Below are 17,880 nucleotides of genomic sequence, written 5' to 3'. Positions count from 1 at the left end.
TTTCATTTATTTGCGGTATTTATATACCACCTTTCTCAACCCTGAAGGGGACTCCGGGCAGTTCACAGTTATTGCTTCAGTATGTCAAGCTTAGTTTTGATTTGCAGTTGGATTTAGGCTTTCTTTGCCAAATCGAGTGCTGTACCATCTTGAACATGGAAATATTTTCACAGTCAAGAGAAGATATAACTTTGCTAGTCACCTTCAGTCTAGAAGGTTGTTTTTAATAACTTGATTGGGAAGCAGAATTTGCAGGTATGAATTTGGTTGGGAATTGGCCTGGCAATAAATTATTTTTCAGCATCTGGTAGGAGTTTGTCTTGTGCATCTTCTGGTGATGTCTCTGAGCCCGCACCGCTAAAGGCCTCCTTTCACAGAGCTTGAATATAGAGGTTAACAAGTATGAGAATAATTGTAAAGACGAGGAACTGAAGTGATGTTTCCAAGTTCCCTGTTGAGAGTCCACAATATAAGATGCTAATTGAAAGTTGGTCTCCCAGGTCTAGCTCTTTGTTGACATGATTATATTGGTTCACTTGCAACACACCTTGTGCATTTCCTGTACTGGGATGCTACAGTGAAGTATAACTCTACAGGGCATGCCACATAATTATATGTTCGGAGAAGGTGTATGCGTGAGGCATTATTCTGTACATTTGTGGTAGATGTTTAAAATACCTTAAGTTGCAGTAGCTAAAAATGTAATGCTTAAAAAGGCTCTAGGTTGGTTAAAATGGATTGTAACAATATTTTTATTGTTGTTAACAGATTCTCTGAAGTAAAATCCAAAATAGCAAGTAAGTTTTGCTCTTTGTTATTCATATTTTGTTTAATTTACTTGAAAATGGCTCTATTGCCCTTGCTTCACCAATACTAGCATTGTATTTTATTTCATCCACCCTCTGTCTTTTCTCAGGTAAATACCACGATTTAGAGTGCCAATTGATCCAGGAGTTTACCAGTGCACAAAGAAGGGGTCAGATCTACAGGATGAGAGAAGTAGCCGCAGTCTTGCTTCACTTTAAGGTAAAGAAGCCATTCTTTGTAACTTAGCAGGGTGTAAGCCCCAGTGAACACAGTGAGCCTTACATCTGAGGAAACATCCGTACATTTGCAACTGCGCTGGCTACAATTTGAGGCAAGGTTTTTTGACCTGTAAGCATCTGAATGATTGTGGCTCAGAACAGGGCGTTCCGGCGGCTGTGCTTTTCCCTCGGCGACTGTGCAGCCATTGTTAATCCACCCAGATGATTTGGCTCCAGCAGGTTACTTCCTGGCGGAAAAATCAATATATTTTTCTGTTGGAAAAAGTATTTTCTTTTGCCCCTGCAAATTAGACTCTCGTGCTGTTTATTGTGAGGATGATAATTGCACTCATGTTAGCAGGCAACAGTGAATGGCCACTGTCGGTCACATCACCTTCTTATCTGTGCCATTTTGAAAGGGTCTGTATGTTTTTGTATCCCCACCAGCCCAAACTGTTCAAACCCTTGCCATTCTGCCCCCTTCTGAAAACGCCGTTCCCTACGAGCTTGTTTTCACTCTCTATCTTACTGTGATCTCTGCAGTTGATTAAAAACCATCTATTTGAGTCAAACCACTATATGTAAGTTCAGAATGCCAGAACCCTTAAAAAGGAACTATCGGTGGCTGATCTACAATTGTGGATGCCTTTTCTTTTAGACATTTTTCAAGATTCAGAACTGAGCATTGTTCATTGTGCTTGTAAGAGCACAGTTTGCCACGAAACCGAGTACCAAACAAGCCTCGATGTTTAAGGATATGTGTTATGCACTGTATCTCTCTTAAGATCAATTGAGCCTTTCCTAAATGAATATGGATGGATCCCTTGGTATCTGTTTGGTGATGTCTGAAAAGCTGTTCAGTTTATCAAGTTGAATAATCATATATCAATAAATAGTCCTCATGATAAACAGGATAAGTGGGGAACCTGTTGAACAGATGTCAAAGTTATTGAAAAGAAACAAAATCCAGATTTAAACAATACATTTAGATGGTTAAAACATGAGGGCCTGGAGAAGAAGGAAAAAGTCCCCAAATTGGTCATAGTTTCTGTAGACAGATTGACTTACCATATAGAATTGAGTTTTCAGTTTATGTTTTCTGTCTTCTTTGGGCAAAAGCTTGGCGGTAACTTCTGCAGGTGTGTTAGTTGCTGTAGCACAGTGGTTCTCAAGCCATTCAGTTTACCAGCTGTTAGGATTTATGGGAGTTGGAGGCCAAAACATCTGGGGACCCACAGGTTGAGAACCATTGCTGTAGCACAAGCAGAGAGGTTTTCAAATGGCGTAGAGCAAAATCTATTTAACTTACTGTCTACTTTCTTCTTCTGTTACCTTTGCTGGTGGTACAGAGTTTCTGAGAGGCTGGTGAATAACAAAGAGCCAGTGGGAAGGATGTTCCACACCTACTTGTCTTATTAAAATATAATGTGATAAGATTAATTAATAATAATAGCACTGTGACCCTGAGCTGCAATATTTTTTTCCTTTCACAGGGCTATTCCCACTGTGTCGATGTGTACATAAAACAGTGTCAAGAGGTAAGAGTTTGCATGAAAAAAGTGTCGCCTTTGTTTATGAAATAACTGAAAAACATACACAAAATATTATGGTTGCCGTTGTGGTAATATTTATTTATTGAAGATATTTCCTCTATCACCCTCCAATATAAATAAACAAGTAAAAACAATAAAAGCAATGCAAAGATAAAAATGTCTAAAAACATGCCATTAAAGTGCTCTTTAGAAAACTTTTTAAATCTGAAAACAACCCTAAAAGAAAATATTAAAATACTGGTAATTTCAGACATTAAAGGCCACACAGAAGAGCTCTGTTTTGACTTCTCACTAGATACTTAAAAGTGATGGGGCTAGCTTGGGTCCTGCTACCGAAATGAATAATAAACTTAATTTGTATCCTGCCCTGTCTCCCCGTGAACTTTTCCAATATTCAGGGTGCCTACTTGCGAGGCGACATATTTGAAGATACAGCAATTCTCTGCCAGAATGTGAATAAGCAGGTTGGCGATATATTTAGCAGCCCAGAGACAGTCATGGCCAAACTCATCCAGAATATCTTCGAAATCAGACTTCAGGTGATTTGCAACAATTCATACTTTTAAAAAGAGATTTGCTTAGTCCTAAATGTTTTAATTTTTTTTAAAGTGGATTATGGTTTTTAATTTTTTTTGTATATATTTTTGTAGTACATCCTTTGTACTGTGCATTACATGTACAAAAGTGAACATTTGAGGTTGAAAGATGTATTGTGTGATGCTTACCATGAAGTTCTGGAAGCAGTGTGACATCAGCACTGATGGATGCTTTCCATTTTTTAGAACTTGTGAATGTGTACAAGATACATGTATTCTTAAAGGAGATTTTATGTAAAACTGTTGGCCTTCATTTCACAGAGTTATATAAAAGACCAGCTGGAAGAACATAAGAAGTCAGATGCGGAACAGTATCTTCAAAGCCTTTATGAATTGTACACAAGGTAAGTGTTATGTTTTAGTTCTTCGAAAATCAGATTATGAGAGTAGCAGAACCTGTTTTTTTCAATACACTAATTCTTCATTATTGGGGACTGCCTGTACTCTTTTCAGAATGTTAGGCTAGTGTCTGAATGCACAGTTCCTTTCATCAATTGGTTTCTAAAATAAGGGCTGGCATCTTGCTCCTGGTGTACACAGCATTACATCTTACACCAATCGACGTGTTTTTGGCCATTGTGGAGGTTGGTATTCCCTTCTACTCTCCACATGGAGAAACCCAGGCCCTCACATCAATGTTGAGCCACTGTAGCAAATCCACCACATTCCAGCCATTCTGTGGCGGTAACAGATGGAATTGGAGAAGTGTCTGGCTTTGTCCTTGCATCAGATGCAAAAGTGTCACAGCATTCTCTTGGGACCCTTGGAGGACCACAGACAGGTCCACTGGCTGTTAAGTTTGTTTCTGGGTTCAATTTGTTGTTGGTTATGAGCTATCAAGCTTGATATGACTCAGGTCCAGGCTGTTTGGCACTACTGTATCTCTATGAGTCTGCCAGAGCCCAAGATTATCAAGAGAGGCTCTTTTCATATTCTTATCACCATTGGAAGTGTGGTTGGTGAGAATACAAGAGAGGGCTTTCTCGGTGGCTCTCTCTGGATCGATTCAGGAACCCTATTGATAGAAAGGCCAGAATGGCCCCTTCCTAGCAGTCGTTCCATTGACAGTCTAAATCAGACATGAACAAACTTTGGCCCTCCGGGTATTTTGGACTTCAACTCCCACAATTCCCAGTAGGCTGTTAGGAATTATGGGAGTTGAAGTCCAGAACACCTGAAGGGCTGAAGTTTGCATATAACTGGACCCTAAACCGGGCTGTGGCACAGGCTGGTGAGCAGCCTGCTGCAATAAATCACTCTGACCATGAGGCCAGCCCGTGGCGGGGTGAGCACCCGTCAATTAAAAAAAAAATAGCCCCTGCTCGTTGCTGACCTAACAACCCGAAAGATAGTTGCATCTATCAATTAGGAAATAAGGTACCACTTATAAAATGGGGAGGCAAATTTAACTAATTTACGACATTAGAATGAGGAAGTGCTGTCACAGTGGATGATGAAGCAGCTGCTCCCCCCTGCGGCCAGAATCGAACATCCCCCCAGGAGAAAGTTAAATTGCCTCTGTGTCTGTCTCTGTCTCAGTTCTATGTGTATATGGGCATTGAATGTTTGCCCTATATGTATATAATGTGATCCGCCCAGAGTCCCCTTCGGGGTGAGAAGGGTGGAATATAAATACTGTAAATAAATAAATAATAAATAAACTATTTTTATTCTATCACACTTTTTAAATAATGAGATGGGAAGTGCTGTATTGTTTCAGTAAAACTGTTTTTAGCAGCTATTATATGTATTTTTAAATGACTTTTTATTGTTTTAGGTGGCAATGTCTATTTAGTAGTGTAAATAATTTCATTTTAATGTTAACTTTGTATATGTTTTTAATTGTATTGTTCTTTTCAATTGTGAGTCACTTGTGACCCAGAAAGTTGAGAAAAAGTGGGATGAAGATAATGGTGGTTTGAATTTACCATTAGTTTTGTACAAGAAAACAGTAAATGGTTTCGATGCATTATCAAATAGATCTTTTATTTCTTCTTTTGCTAATAATAATTTATAGGTTACTTTTTCTGATAGGGATGTAGCCCATATCTGTTTAATCAATTATTTGACAAATTATCTGGTTTTTCCCAGGTTCTGACTTTTACGAGTCTTGACATGACATGAACAATATATGATTTTTCTTTATCAAATCCTTATTTTTACTTTAAATACTGAAATTATTAGTAGAGCTCCCATGAAGGTATAATGTTTCACCCACTGTTTGGCTTATCCACCAAACAACCAAGAAAGGTTGGAGATGAACAATTAGAAAATATATTTAAATAATTATATGCGAAGGGTGAAATTAGAATAAATAAACTAATAGAACTGATAGTTGTATTTATAATGCCATATGGATAATATTGGAGGGTGGGTGGGGCATGTATACATTTGGGAATAGACAAGGTAACCAGGCAATTGTAATATGTTAAATGTTGTAAAATAAGTAAAGTTTAATTTTAAATTTAAAAAGATGATAATAGTGGAGCAGATGCCTTCACTTTGTCAAGAGGATGGGGCCCTCAGAATTACCATTCTTGCCCTAAGCAAAAAGGAAAAGACTGATTCCCTGAGTGTTTGTAGTAGTCTGAAATCCAGCAGACTGACCTCGTTCACCTTTGTTGAGTTTTGACAATGCCTCTCTCTGAACCCACTAAGAAATGAGCGTCCTCGCAATTGCTTTCTGCCTGTCTTTTACCTCCTACAAGTTCATTGCTTCCTTCTCTCCCTTTGCCTCCTATCTGCCCCCGACAACATAAAGGACTACTAATCTGTCAAGCAAATTGATGGAGTTTAACTTGGGCACTGATAAGCAGACTTTCTTGTCTAAGCTTATCAAATCCATCTTCGCTTCCTACTTGGAGAATTACATTGAGGTGGAAATTGGTTATTTGAGAAGCAGGAGCTCCATGATTTTGCAGCGCTATTATGACTCAAAAAACCACCAGAAGAGAGCCATTGGAAGTGGAGGGTAAGTGGAACCTCTCTCTTTCTCTCTCTCTCGCTCTCTCTCTTTTTTTTTTTGAAAAAAAAATAATCCCACACGTATTCTTACCATTTTAAAAGTGCAGTATTCTTGAATGTACTTTAAGGATACCTCTGTAAAAAAATTAAACTATTAATGGATACCTAGCACATACTGTAAGATTTCCTTGCATATCTAAGATGGATTCTAAAAAATGAAGGCATTCTGTGCACTTATTTCACATATATAATAAATTCTTATAGCTTTAACAAGATATTTAGTCTCTTTTAAATTGTGTATTTAGCAGCCAACTCTGAATATCTCGGAGAGTAGGAATAAAAACAGAAGGCTCATGCATGACAGTATGCATGCCATATACAGGCAGTCCCTGAGTTAGAAACATCTGACTTACAAACTATTCATAGTTAAGAATGGAATGAGACAACAGAAAGTAAGAAAAATCTATCTCTTGAAAGGGAAATTCGCTCCTGAAAGAGTTATCATGGGGAAAAGGGGTCTCCACTGAATCTTTCTTACCAATCCTTGTTTCCACAACAAGCCAAAATTTTCAAAATCTAATGATTACAGGGACAGAAAGTAAGGTGAAATCCTCTGAACAGGTGCATGAAGAGCAAAGCAAACACCACAGGGGTGTTAACCCTTCCCTATGCTATCCAAAGCACCTATCTATCTATCTTTGGATAGCATATATATACCCTGTTTCCCCGAAAATAAGACATCCCCGAAAAATAAGACCTAGTAGAAGTTTTGCTGAATTGCTAAATATAAGACCTCCCCTGAAAGTAAGACCTAGCAAAGTTTTTGTATGGAAGCAGGTCAAGCGCCTGTCAAACAGAACACCAGAGCATGCAGGATTGGTACATGTACATACCATTGAGTGTTGTACATGGAAATAATGGTAGTAAGAAGAAATTCTTGATAGGATTCACAGTTTGTCTGGTTATGCTGGTTTGTGATGACAACTATTGTACAGTATATAATAAATGTTTATTTTTTGTTCAGCAATAAATGTGAATTCTTCTTCATGGAAAAATAAGACATCTCCTGAAAATAAGACCTAGCATATCTTTGGGAGCAAAAATAATATAAGACACTGTCTTATTTTCGGGGAAACACGGTATATATATGGCTGCAGTTACACCTGAAAACGGACTTGTTCTGAGTTACATATAAATCCAGATTAATAACAAACCTACCAAGCCTATCTTGTTTGTAATTTGGGATTTGCCTGTATATGCAGTTCATTTTGTACATCACTAGCATATATACCTGGTATTTCCAGTGTTTGTATTTTCTCTATGGGTTATGTGTGCCAAGTTTGGCCCAGCTTCATCAAGCAATGCAGAAGCCTTTGTAGTACAAACCGACCTACCAACAAATCTACATACATACTTTAACTTCTATAGATAGATAGATAGATAGATAGATAGACAGACAGATTGCTAGTTATGGTCTTTGTATGATTGAAATATGATCCATACTAATCCTTGATTTGGATGAACATTCTTGTTTGGTGAATCTCTTTCTAGCATTCAAGATCTCAAAGAGAGAATACGGCAACGGACAAACTTGCCACTAGGCCCAAGTATTGATACCCATGGAGAAACGTTCCTGTCCCAAGATGTAGTGGTGAATCTCTTACAAGAAACCAAGCAGGCTTTTGAAAGGTGTCACAGGGTATGTATATATATGTACCTACTCAGTTTTACTTTTATCATAGGGGTTGTTGTGGGGGAGTGAAAAATAGCCACCGAACTTCCACATTGCCCACCCCAAGAATATGTGTGCATATAAACTATTTTAGGTTATTGTCTTATTTCAGTGATCTCTCTTTAATCTTCTTCATTTTTAATGATTTTGGTGGGCCACATTGTGAATGAGTTTAGTACCTCCACAGTATGACTATGTTCCCATCCTCTGGAACTATACAAAGGTTGCCATTTCAGAGATCAGCCTTTAAAACTGATTTCTCAGTGTGTTTTCAGAAGTAGTTGAAGGAAAACATGATACTCTTGATCCTAGAAAGGGAAAGAGAAAGATAAAGAGGAGGTAAGAATTTCAGGAGTTAACATAAGTTAGTTGGAAAGAATGTAGTTTTTGAACCTATAGCATAGGAATGATTTTCTAAATGCTGAACGATTATAAATCTCATCTGTCCCCACCCTCCTCTCCTTTAAGAAACAGTTAAGACATATCTATGCACCTTAGCGTATGGCGAGGAGGAGGACGAACATAATTTTCACCCCGTAGCAGTTATAGTCTAAGTGAAACTACAACAAATACTGAACATTTTCTTCAACTTGGTCATTTAATTCGGTCCAGGTCTATGCCTGCTCTGTGCAATAATGTTTTTACTGAGTGTCATATTAAAATTTATTGTTTTTTCTAATTTGGAATTTTTATTATGATTAGTATGTTATCATCATTTTATACTTTTAATATTAAGTGCAGTAGTTGTGGCATTGAATGTTTGCCATTTATATGTATGTTAACCGCCCTGAGTCCCTCTGGGGAGAGAGGGCAGTCTAGAAATAAAGTTGATTATTATTATTATTATTATTATTATTACTACTACTACTACTACTACTGCTACTACTGCTACTACTGCTACTAGTGTAGGGTGCATTTACACAACAGAATGAATACAGTTTGACACCACTTAGGACAATTAAAGTTGCATTTTTACAACATTTGCTGCAGAGTGCCTAACCAAGCTACAAACTGCTGAATTCCATAGCATTCAGGCATGGCAATTAAAGTGGTCAAACTGCATTAATTTGATATTCTACCTCTCTACAGTTAACCTGGCTCATTTGGAAACCATGCAAAACCATCTGTGGTTGGAGGTTCCCATATCTCAGTGCTAATGGACTCTTGTCTTTTCTTTAAAGCTTTCTGATCCTTCAGATTTGCCGAAGAATGCCTTCAGAATTTTCTCTTTGCTTGTGGAATTCTTATGTATTGAGCACATTGATTATGCTCTGGAAACTGGACTGGCTGGTAAGTGCAGTCATGCTGCCTTTGTTTACTATCACAATAAAATAGCTAAGATGTGTGACTGCATTGGAAAGGGATTTCTAAGAGCCGCATTTGTAACTACTGAGCTATATGCTTTGGAAAGAACTTGAAGTATCATTTAGTTTGGACCCAAGCAGTGTTCTAACTTAACACATTTCATTTCTAACTTGTTTCTTTTTTAGCCTTCAAATAGGTAACTGGAGTAACATGTGTTCTTAAAATTTGTTAGTTTAACTTTCAAAGATTTGATCACTAATTTGATTGATATGTTCTCTCAAGGAATATCTAGGTCTTCCAGTGTGTCTGTTGACCATAAAATCATGCTGGAAGACCTAGAAATTTCCAAAGAGATGCTCTCTTAGATTAAAAATAGTGGGGAGGGGGGTTATTCCCATTTTCCCACTTTTGTAGAGGTCCAGCACCCCTAATCGCCACAAAAATGGGAGTGTACTGTAGTAGCATGCTTAATATATTTTGTAAAAATGTTTAATAAAGAGCCTCCAGCCATTCTGAAATCATTTTTCTTACTCTCTTATCTCATTGACAAAGGTTGCTTTGTATTCCTCCTGCTTTGAGGGCAATGCTAAAGTTACTTAGGAATGCTAATACTTTTTGAGATGGATTGTTTTCTCAGTCTTTCAGATATTTTTATCTGTATCCCTTACTTGCTTTTAGGTATTCCTTCTTCAGATGCCAAGAATGCAAATCTTTATTTCCTGGATGTTGTGAACCAAGCTAATACAATTTTCCATCTTTTTGACAAGCAGTTCAATGACCATCTGATGCCATTGGTTAGGTAAGCAATTCCTGGAAAATTCAATTCTCCCCAAAGTGTCTGGTTCTAGGATTAAAAAATGGAATTGGGCAAATTATTGGAACATAAAACTACAAATAGCTATGAGTGGTGATGACTACAGTCATCCCTCCACATTTGTGCTTTTGACTTTTGCAGATTTGATTATTTGTGGATTTGATTAAAAATGCTCATTCTAGGAATCTCTAGAACCTCCAATGCTAGTCTGTGTTCAGCTTCCAGTGGAGAAATCTGATTGGCTGTCAGTTGCAAAAGACAATTGCTGAGATAGATCAGCAGGGCATTTCTTGTGTCTTCGTGGATATGCAAAGCATTTAATGTATATCACTGGGTCCCCACTCAAGGAGAAAGGTGATATATACATTAAAATAACACATAAATAAATAAATATTGATTCCCTGTTATTCAGAATTCCGAAATCTGCAATACTACAAAATCCGAAATTGTCCACTTGGGTATCTGAAATAGAGACTTTCTGGTGGCTCAGTTACCACAAACCTGGTTTAATCCACAAAATGAGTAAAAGTATTGTGTATACAATTACCTTCAGGCTTAGGTAATAAGGTGTACATGAAGCATAAATTAATTTCATGTTTAGACATGAGTCCCATCTCCAAGATATCTCATAAGGAAGTATATGCAAATAGAGGTATTCTAAAATCTCTCCCCCACCTCCCAAAAAAAAACCAACCCCAAATCCACTTGTGGTCCCGGGCATTTTGGATAAAGAATACACAACCAAATAAATAAATAGATTTTAGACTGAATTTTAATTTTATAGGTATGCATGATTTTAATGTGCATTTCAATTTATGGTTTATGCAGTTTTATTTTGTTTGCTTGAAATAGTTTTATGTTTTTAGATATCTGTTGCATTTTAATGTTGTGTTGCACCTTTCCTTAAACCTTGAGGAGAGGTAGGTAAGAAATATAATGGATTCCGATGATGGTAATGTTGTCTTGACTTCTCACAGCTCTTCCCCTAAGCTCTCTGAATGCCTTCAGAAGAAAAAGGATATCACAGAACAAATGGAGGTCAAACTGGACATGGGCATCGACAGGCAAGTGAAGACTTTGCTCCTCCGTTTCTGCTTCTCCTTCCGCTCTATTAATTGGTCTGGTCAAAAAATGACCAAAAAATTGCATGTGCATGTATTTTTTTGTGAGAGGTATAAAGTGTTTATTCTTCCTGATATAAAAGAATCTTTGATTCTCTCCAGTGGTCTGCCATTTCTGGAAGGCCACTTCAGCCCAAGTTAGCTGTCGCTTTGATAAGGGAGGCCATTGGCTGGGGCTCCGCGGTGCGCAGAAATGCTCTCTTTTAAAACAACCACCTGCTATTTTAACTTTGAAGGACGCTGAATTGCATGATTGGGCAGATGAAGCACATCTTGGCGGCAGAACAAAAGAAGACTGATTTCAAACCAGAAGATGAGAACAATGTTCTGATTCAGTACACTAATGTGAGTAACTATATATAGATTAGTCAATGACAAGTGGCACAGCAAGTAATTGGACTGCCGCTGGCACTTTTCCTTGTGGGCTGCCGAATCTGCTTTGTGTATATGTTTTATCGTACGTCTGCCTCATTTAATTGTCAAGTTTTCTTTCAGTCTTATAGGAATTTAGTTGCATTTCTGCTGTGGGGTTTTAGCTGAGGGGAACACTAAGCATCTTTAGTGATTTGTGACCTGTTGAGGGACAGAGATTTTTTTTGTAAAAAATGGGTCACCGTTTCGGGTGAGACTTGCAAAAATGTTGATTTTCTGCAATAAAGCTATATCCTCATCTATTGTAATCACTGCTATGATTTAGCATTTCCATACTATTCATTAACTCCTAGTGCCTTCACTCTAGTGTTCCACTAAACAAAGGGCAGAGCAATTATATTTCCAATCTCAAAAATGAAGGAGGATTGTTCTGATACTGCTCTTAATGTGATATTTTAATCTATAGAGTTGTTACTTTTTTGAGCAATGTATCATTATGCAATTTGTAAAGATAGTAATTTTCCAATATGTCACTTACCGTCTATACTCCTAGTATAAGCCGAGTTTTTCAGCCCTTTTTCAGCCCCCTCGACTTATACCCGAGTGAGGGACCTGGCCGGCTTATGGCTTATACTCGAGTATATAGGTAATCAGAGTTTGACAGTCTTATCTTATAAAAGTCTTATTATTATCTTAAATTACAGTTTTATGTAAATATTCAAACACATTTAACCCATCAATGCCTCAATTAATGTAATTTTATTGATATCTATTTTTATTTTTGAAATTTACCAGTAGCTGTTGCATTTCCCACCCTCATCTTATACTCGAGACTATAAGTTTTCCCAGTTTTTTGTGGTAGAATTAGGTGCCTCGGCTTATATTTGGGTCGGCTTATACTCGAGTATATACGGTATGTCACCAATACACTATTGACATTAACTGCTAGCTACAAGCAATAATCATGAATTAAGCAAGTTAAAATTGACTTCTCAGCTCCCACATTAATGCTATGTGATGGCTACCTTCTTTCTTCTCTTGCCATCATGCTAACTTGTTATCGTGGACAATTTCTTTATTCTACTTTGTTATCTCAATACTTTCCTTAATCTTCAAAACCAGCAAACATGTTTACATTTGCTTTTTTCTTTAGAAATGTTATAAGTGGTTCTCATTCTTTAAAATAAAGCTGTCGGTGGACTTCTCCTTTATCAAACAAGACAACTTGTCTGCTTCTGCCAATTCTAGAACTTTTATAATCCAATTTTCTTTTGATGGCAGTTATTTATTTTTCCATTGTTGTGCCCTTAATGTTCCTTGGTCTTTGTGGTTGTCATTAACTCAGCCACAATATGTTAGGAGAGTGACATTCTGTACAACCTCATAATGAAGCATATATTAAAGCATAAACCTTATATTGCTAAGGGCTATATTTCAGAAGCTGTATTTTTGCCTGTATTTATTTGATTGTTTAATTTCCATCCTGATGTCTAACCTTGTGCATTATGCAGAATAAATATAGTATAGTTTGGGGGTTCTGAATGGATTTTAAAGCAGCTGAAATGTTTGGATAATTGTAGTATATGTCATTTCTTTGTGTAGTGAATAGGAAGGGAGGACACAAAGCAATACTGCAAAATAATACTGGCTCCCAAGTGAAGCCTGAAGTCTTAAACAGAATTATTGAGTATTATAGTCCCTTTGGTACCAGCAGGTTTTACATTTAGGTAAAATTTTTGAGATACCCATGTCAAAGGACTGCAATCCTTTGAGCTACATAGAATGTCTTCTACATTGTGGGAGATCTGTTAAGTTGTTTGTATTTCTTTTGTGCAAATTAGCTGTCAGATCACAAAAAACATTTTTCTACTTTATATATAGTTTATTGCTATGCTAATAAAAGCTCAGTAATTAAATTATGTGAGTTTTGTAACCAACAGAATACCCTGATTTTACTTCCTAGTACAGATTGAGCATCATTTGTCTGGAACTTTGATTTATGCACAAAATTATTTCAAATAGTGTGTATATTACCTATGGCCTCTATTTAGGAGATGTAAATGAAACATTTTTTTCCTTATATATACTTGGGTTTTATCTCCAAGATAGCTCGTTATGTACTCTGCATGCAAATGCAAGTATTCCAAAATCTGAGAACAAAATCCAAAACATGGGACACTCAACCTGTATTGTAATCTAAAATTATTATAATGGTCTTCTCTGGTAACTGGAAAAAGAAGTGGCCCCTAATTTTTGATTCAATATGCAAGTATGTGGATCTGAATTAATCCAATAGAAGGCAATGGTTTACCAGTTGGGCCCTTTTCAGTTTCCTTTCTAGCTTCCAGTGGCTTTGAAGTTCTGTACCTTCTCCATTTTCCCTTCAGGCTTGTGCCAAAGTCTGTGCCTATGTCCGAAAGCAAGTGGAAAAGATCCGGAATTCCATGGACGGCAAGAACGTGGACAGTGTGTTGATGGAGTTTGGGGTCCGTTTCCATCGGCTCATCTATGAGCATCTTCAGCAATATTCGTACAGCTGCATGGGAGGGATGCTGGCCATCTGCGATGTGGCTGAATACAGGAAGTGTGCCAAAGAGTTCAAGGCAAGTGGCAGTTGTACTTAAGCTGGGGGCAGTACGGGACACAGGCCTTGGTTCTGTTTTTAACTGCAGGCCTTTTTGTGAAGCTGCAGTTGTATATTTGTAAAACGGGAGTAAGGAAATGACCTACCGCATATACCAGGAATAGGCAAACTTTGGCCCTCCAGGTGTTTTGGATTTCAATTCACACAATTCCTAACAGCCAGAATTGAAGTCCAAAACACCTGGAGGGCTGAGGTTTGCCCATGCCTGGACTATACTCATGTATAAATCAAGACTAAGTTTGGGGACAAAATTATGAATTTTGATATGACCCCATGGATAGGTCAAGGAAAGGGGAAAGCACTAGCACCATGTTTTCAAACCTGTACGTAAAGTCTTTTCCCCCTCAGATATGTACAGTAGAGTCTCACTTATCCAACATAAACGGGCCAGCAGAACGTTGGATAAGTGAATATGTTGGATAATAAGGAGGGATTAAGGAAAAACCTATTAAACATTAAATTAGGTTATGATTTTACAAATTAAGCACCAAAACATCATGTTATACAACAAAATTGACAGAAAAAGTAGTTCAATACGCAGTAATGCTATGTAGTAATTACTGTATTTACGAATTTAGCACCAAAATACCACGATGTATTGAAAGCATTGACTACAAAAATGTGTTGGATAATCCAGAATGTTGGATAAGTGAGTGTTGGATAAATGAGACTCTACTGTATTGATAAGATTGTTTACATTCTTCTAAGAATGTGTCCAGTGACTTATCATTCAGCAACATTGTTAATTTGTCCATTTCTATTAATTCTATCTCTCTAGCATTTAAAAAAACGTTTTGCTACTCTAATCAGAGAAGGGAATTGTTCCTTTTTTAATAAAGTTTAGATAGAGTATTAAATTTATTCAAATTGTATCAAAAAGAAACTATTTAAAATAGCACTCTACATACTCATATATGAGTCTAGAAAATGCAATTAAAATTGATTTTAAAAAACTGGGTCATCTTATCCACAGGTCAATGTAAATACTGTTCTCTCTTATCAAAAAAAGGAGCCATACCCTTCTCTGAGCAGAGCTGCTAAAATCAAGTGGTTAGTCCGTCTTGGGAGAACCTGAAAGAAGCACCAACCTCCTCTGTTTTTTCCTACTTTCTATTGAGAAGAAGGGTCAAAGAGCCTCCACCATTTAGAGACCTGTATAGGTATATACCAGGCATGGGCGAACCTAGGCCCTTCAGGTGTTTTGGACTTCAACTCTCACAATTCCTAACACCTGGAGGGCTGAAGTTTGCTCATGTCTGGTATATACAGTTCCTCCTAGGTTTTCTGTGTGCATGACCAAAGCAGAGCCCACGACAGAACAGTACTAAGACAGAACTTACTACTGAACATTTTCAGGTTAATCTCAGACATGTGAGAAGCGCTGTGTGATAATTTGCAATCACCTTTCCCCCTTTGCCACAGATCGCATTGGTGCTGCAGCTCTTTGACACACTCCATTCCCTCTGCAACCTCCTTGTCGTAGCTCCAGATAACTTGAAGCAGGTCTGCTCAGGAGAGCAGCTGGCCATTCTGGACAAGAACATCCTCCATTCCTTTGTACAGCTCCGCCTGGACTACCGATCCACTCGTCTGGGCCGCCACTTCAGCTGAGTGGCAGTACCAGAAGCAAGAGCCATGCTTTTGCTGGGACTCAACTCACTAGATGTCACGGTCATGGCTGCTTTTTGAGGGGGAAATGAAATGGAGGTGAGGAGTACTCCGAAACTGAGTTTGTCCTCTTTTTAACTGCCTTGTGACATAAACAGTCTGCAGAGACTGAGCAAAATGGCTTCCAGTTGCTGGTTTGTGATAAGGTGGCAAATAATATGCGGAAACTTTTGTTTGGAATGGAAAAGAAATGAAATTCCCAGCACTTATCCAAATGGAAAGACTTGGACATCTTCGTGGAAACAAAATGAATTCTTGTACTACCATATTTTCACTCTTATGCCACATACTAACATTGTACAGTTATGGAAGTAGGGGTCCAGGGAAACAACACCCTCTCATTGATATTCCTTAAATGGTTTTGTGTGGTTTCACAATGGAATCCACCACATGTAAAAAAAATTGCTTGGGATCTGTTTTGAATGAGGTTGCAATATATTGGGGAGGTTAATGTTCATGGCTTGGCCACATTTGGAGAGCTGTAATTTGCTCATCTTGGTTGTTGAAGCAAACAATTCTCTTCCTATTAGTTTCTGTTCACTTGAAATAATTGAGGTTTTCCCACTCCTGTATCTTATTTGGGATATTGAAGGTTTTTGTTGCCTTATGCTTCTCAACCTGTATTTAGTGGAGCTTCTTATGCCCCCTCCACACTGCCCTATAATGCAGTTTCAAACTGCTCAGTGCAGACTCATATAATGCAGTTTAACAGTATTGTATTGCATTATATGAGTCTACACCAGGCATGGACAAACTTCGGCCCACCAGGTGTTTTGGACTTCAACTCCCACATTTCCTACTGGCTGTTAGGAATTGTGGAGAAAAGTCCAAAACACCTGGAGGGCCGAAGTTTGCCCAGGCCTGCTCTACATAGTTTCAAACTGGGTTATATGGCATTGTAGATGAAGCCTTAGTGTTTCCTTTTGTTTGGGGGGGGGGGGGGGGTTAAGGCTGTTTAAAGTATTGCCCAGCAGATTGTTCATCACGAGCATTCACTTTAAAAAATATTTTGGGATTTAAGGGAATGTATATGACAGGGAATGAATATGTGGCTTTATTTCTTTCCTGATGCATTTTGTTTCTTTTTGCCCCCTCCATTTGCCATTGAGGGCTCGTTCCTTGCAGCCTCCTTTTCCTTGCAGTTTTCTTTCCCTCTGTGCTCCTACCTGACAAATAGATGGTGATGGGGCTTGGTGTCCTGTAAGCATGCGGAGCAGGCGATAACAGGCACGGTTTCTCCTTTTTGTGTGTGTCCCTGGCAGAGTCCTTGTGCCTTTGACAGCTGCATCACGGGCAGAAATTCAACAGCCAAGCCTTTTCCAGACACGGAGACACAGCGGTGGGGCTGGGGGAAGCGTCTCAATACCCATTTAGTGCTTGATATATGAGCATTAAAAGAGATGTGACATTAAGAAGTTAGCTGCAGCAGACGGCAGAGTAGGGCTCCTGTTCCTGAAGTTGGTAACACTGCCTTTTTTTAAAAGGAAAAAAAAACCCCACTGTCTTGTCTAATGTCTGAAGGCTTTGGAGGTCAGAGCAAGAGTGTTTCTGAGCAGAAACTATTTTGTTGGCTTTGTATTGCACGCAGTTCAAGACAGAAGCCTGTTCTGTTTTTAAAAAGGCCTGAAATTGAGCAAAGTTCACGTTTCTTGGTCACTGCATTATTGTAATAGGAGCTGCCCCAAGCAACTGTCACTTTTCTCGAGAGTTGTCAAAAGGGAACTGAACTTGCAGTCCTTTCAGATTGTGGGTCAGGGTAACATCTGTATAGTATCTCCTTTCATTTTTAAAATGGTTCAATGGCATTAAACTAATAAACCTGACTATGTTTTCATTCTTTCCTGTAAGACCAAGAAGTAGCTAATGCAACATTTCTTAAGACCTCTTTCCCTTGATAGGCCTACATTCAGTGTAGGACAAGAAATAACATTGACTTGATTTTTTGGCATCCTGAAGTTCTAAACAGCTCCTTGAAGAGGAGTGCAACTCTTTTGGGACAGGTTGATTACCCAGTTCCTGGACCCCTCGAACCCCCATCGTCCTGGGATTCGGTTCCAGTGTATTGTACTTGTTCAAGCATTTGGCA

At 38.2% G+C, this 17,880-nt stretch overlaps 1 protein-coding gene across 1 annotated transcript in view; it reads left to right on the top strand.

The window, feature by feature from the left end:
• Window positions 1-17,617, top strand: part of exoc5 (exocyst complex component 5) — a 35,648-nt gene extending 18,031 nt beyond the window's left edge. Inside the window, exons 6-18 of the mRNA XM_003225792.4 lie at window positions 769-797; window positions 917-1,026; window positions 2,519-2,563; window positions 2,977-3,117; window positions 3,436-3,518; window positions 5,936-6,145; window positions 7,690-7,837; window positions 9,052-9,160; window positions 9,854-9,974; window positions 10,967-11,053; window positions 11,347-11,455; window positions 13,870-14,085; window positions 15,549-17,617. Of these exons, the coding sequence (XP_003225840.2) occupies window positions 769-797; window positions 917-1,026; window positions 2,519-2,563; window positions 2,977-3,117; window positions 3,436-3,518; window positions 5,936-6,145; window positions 7,690-7,837; window positions 9,052-9,160; window positions 9,854-9,974; window positions 10,967-11,053; window positions 11,347-11,455; window positions 13,870-14,085; window positions 15,549-15,737 (1,597 nt within the window). The 3' untranslated portion in view covers window positions 15,738-17,617. The remainder of the gene's footprint in view (window positions 1-768; window positions 798-916; window positions 1,027-2,518; window positions 2,564-2,976; window positions 3,118-3,435; window positions 3,519-5,935; window positions 6,146-7,689; window positions 7,838-9,051; window positions 9,161-9,853; window positions 9,975-10,966; window positions 11,054-11,346; window positions 11,456-13,869; window positions 14,086-15,548) is intronic.
• Window positions 17,618-17,880: the final 263 nt, after the last annotated feature.

Source organism: Anolis carolinensis, chromosome 1 (genome assembly GCF_035594765.1).
Source record: "Anolis carolinensis isolate JA03-04 chromosome 1, rAnoCar3.1.pri, whole genome shotgun sequence".
Lineage (NCBI taxonomy): Eukaryota > Metazoa > Chordata > Lepidosauria > Squamata > Dactyloidae > Anolis > Anolis carolinensis.
Note: the sequence above shows the minus strand (reverse complement) of the source record. Positions and strands in the feature narration are given on the sequence as shown.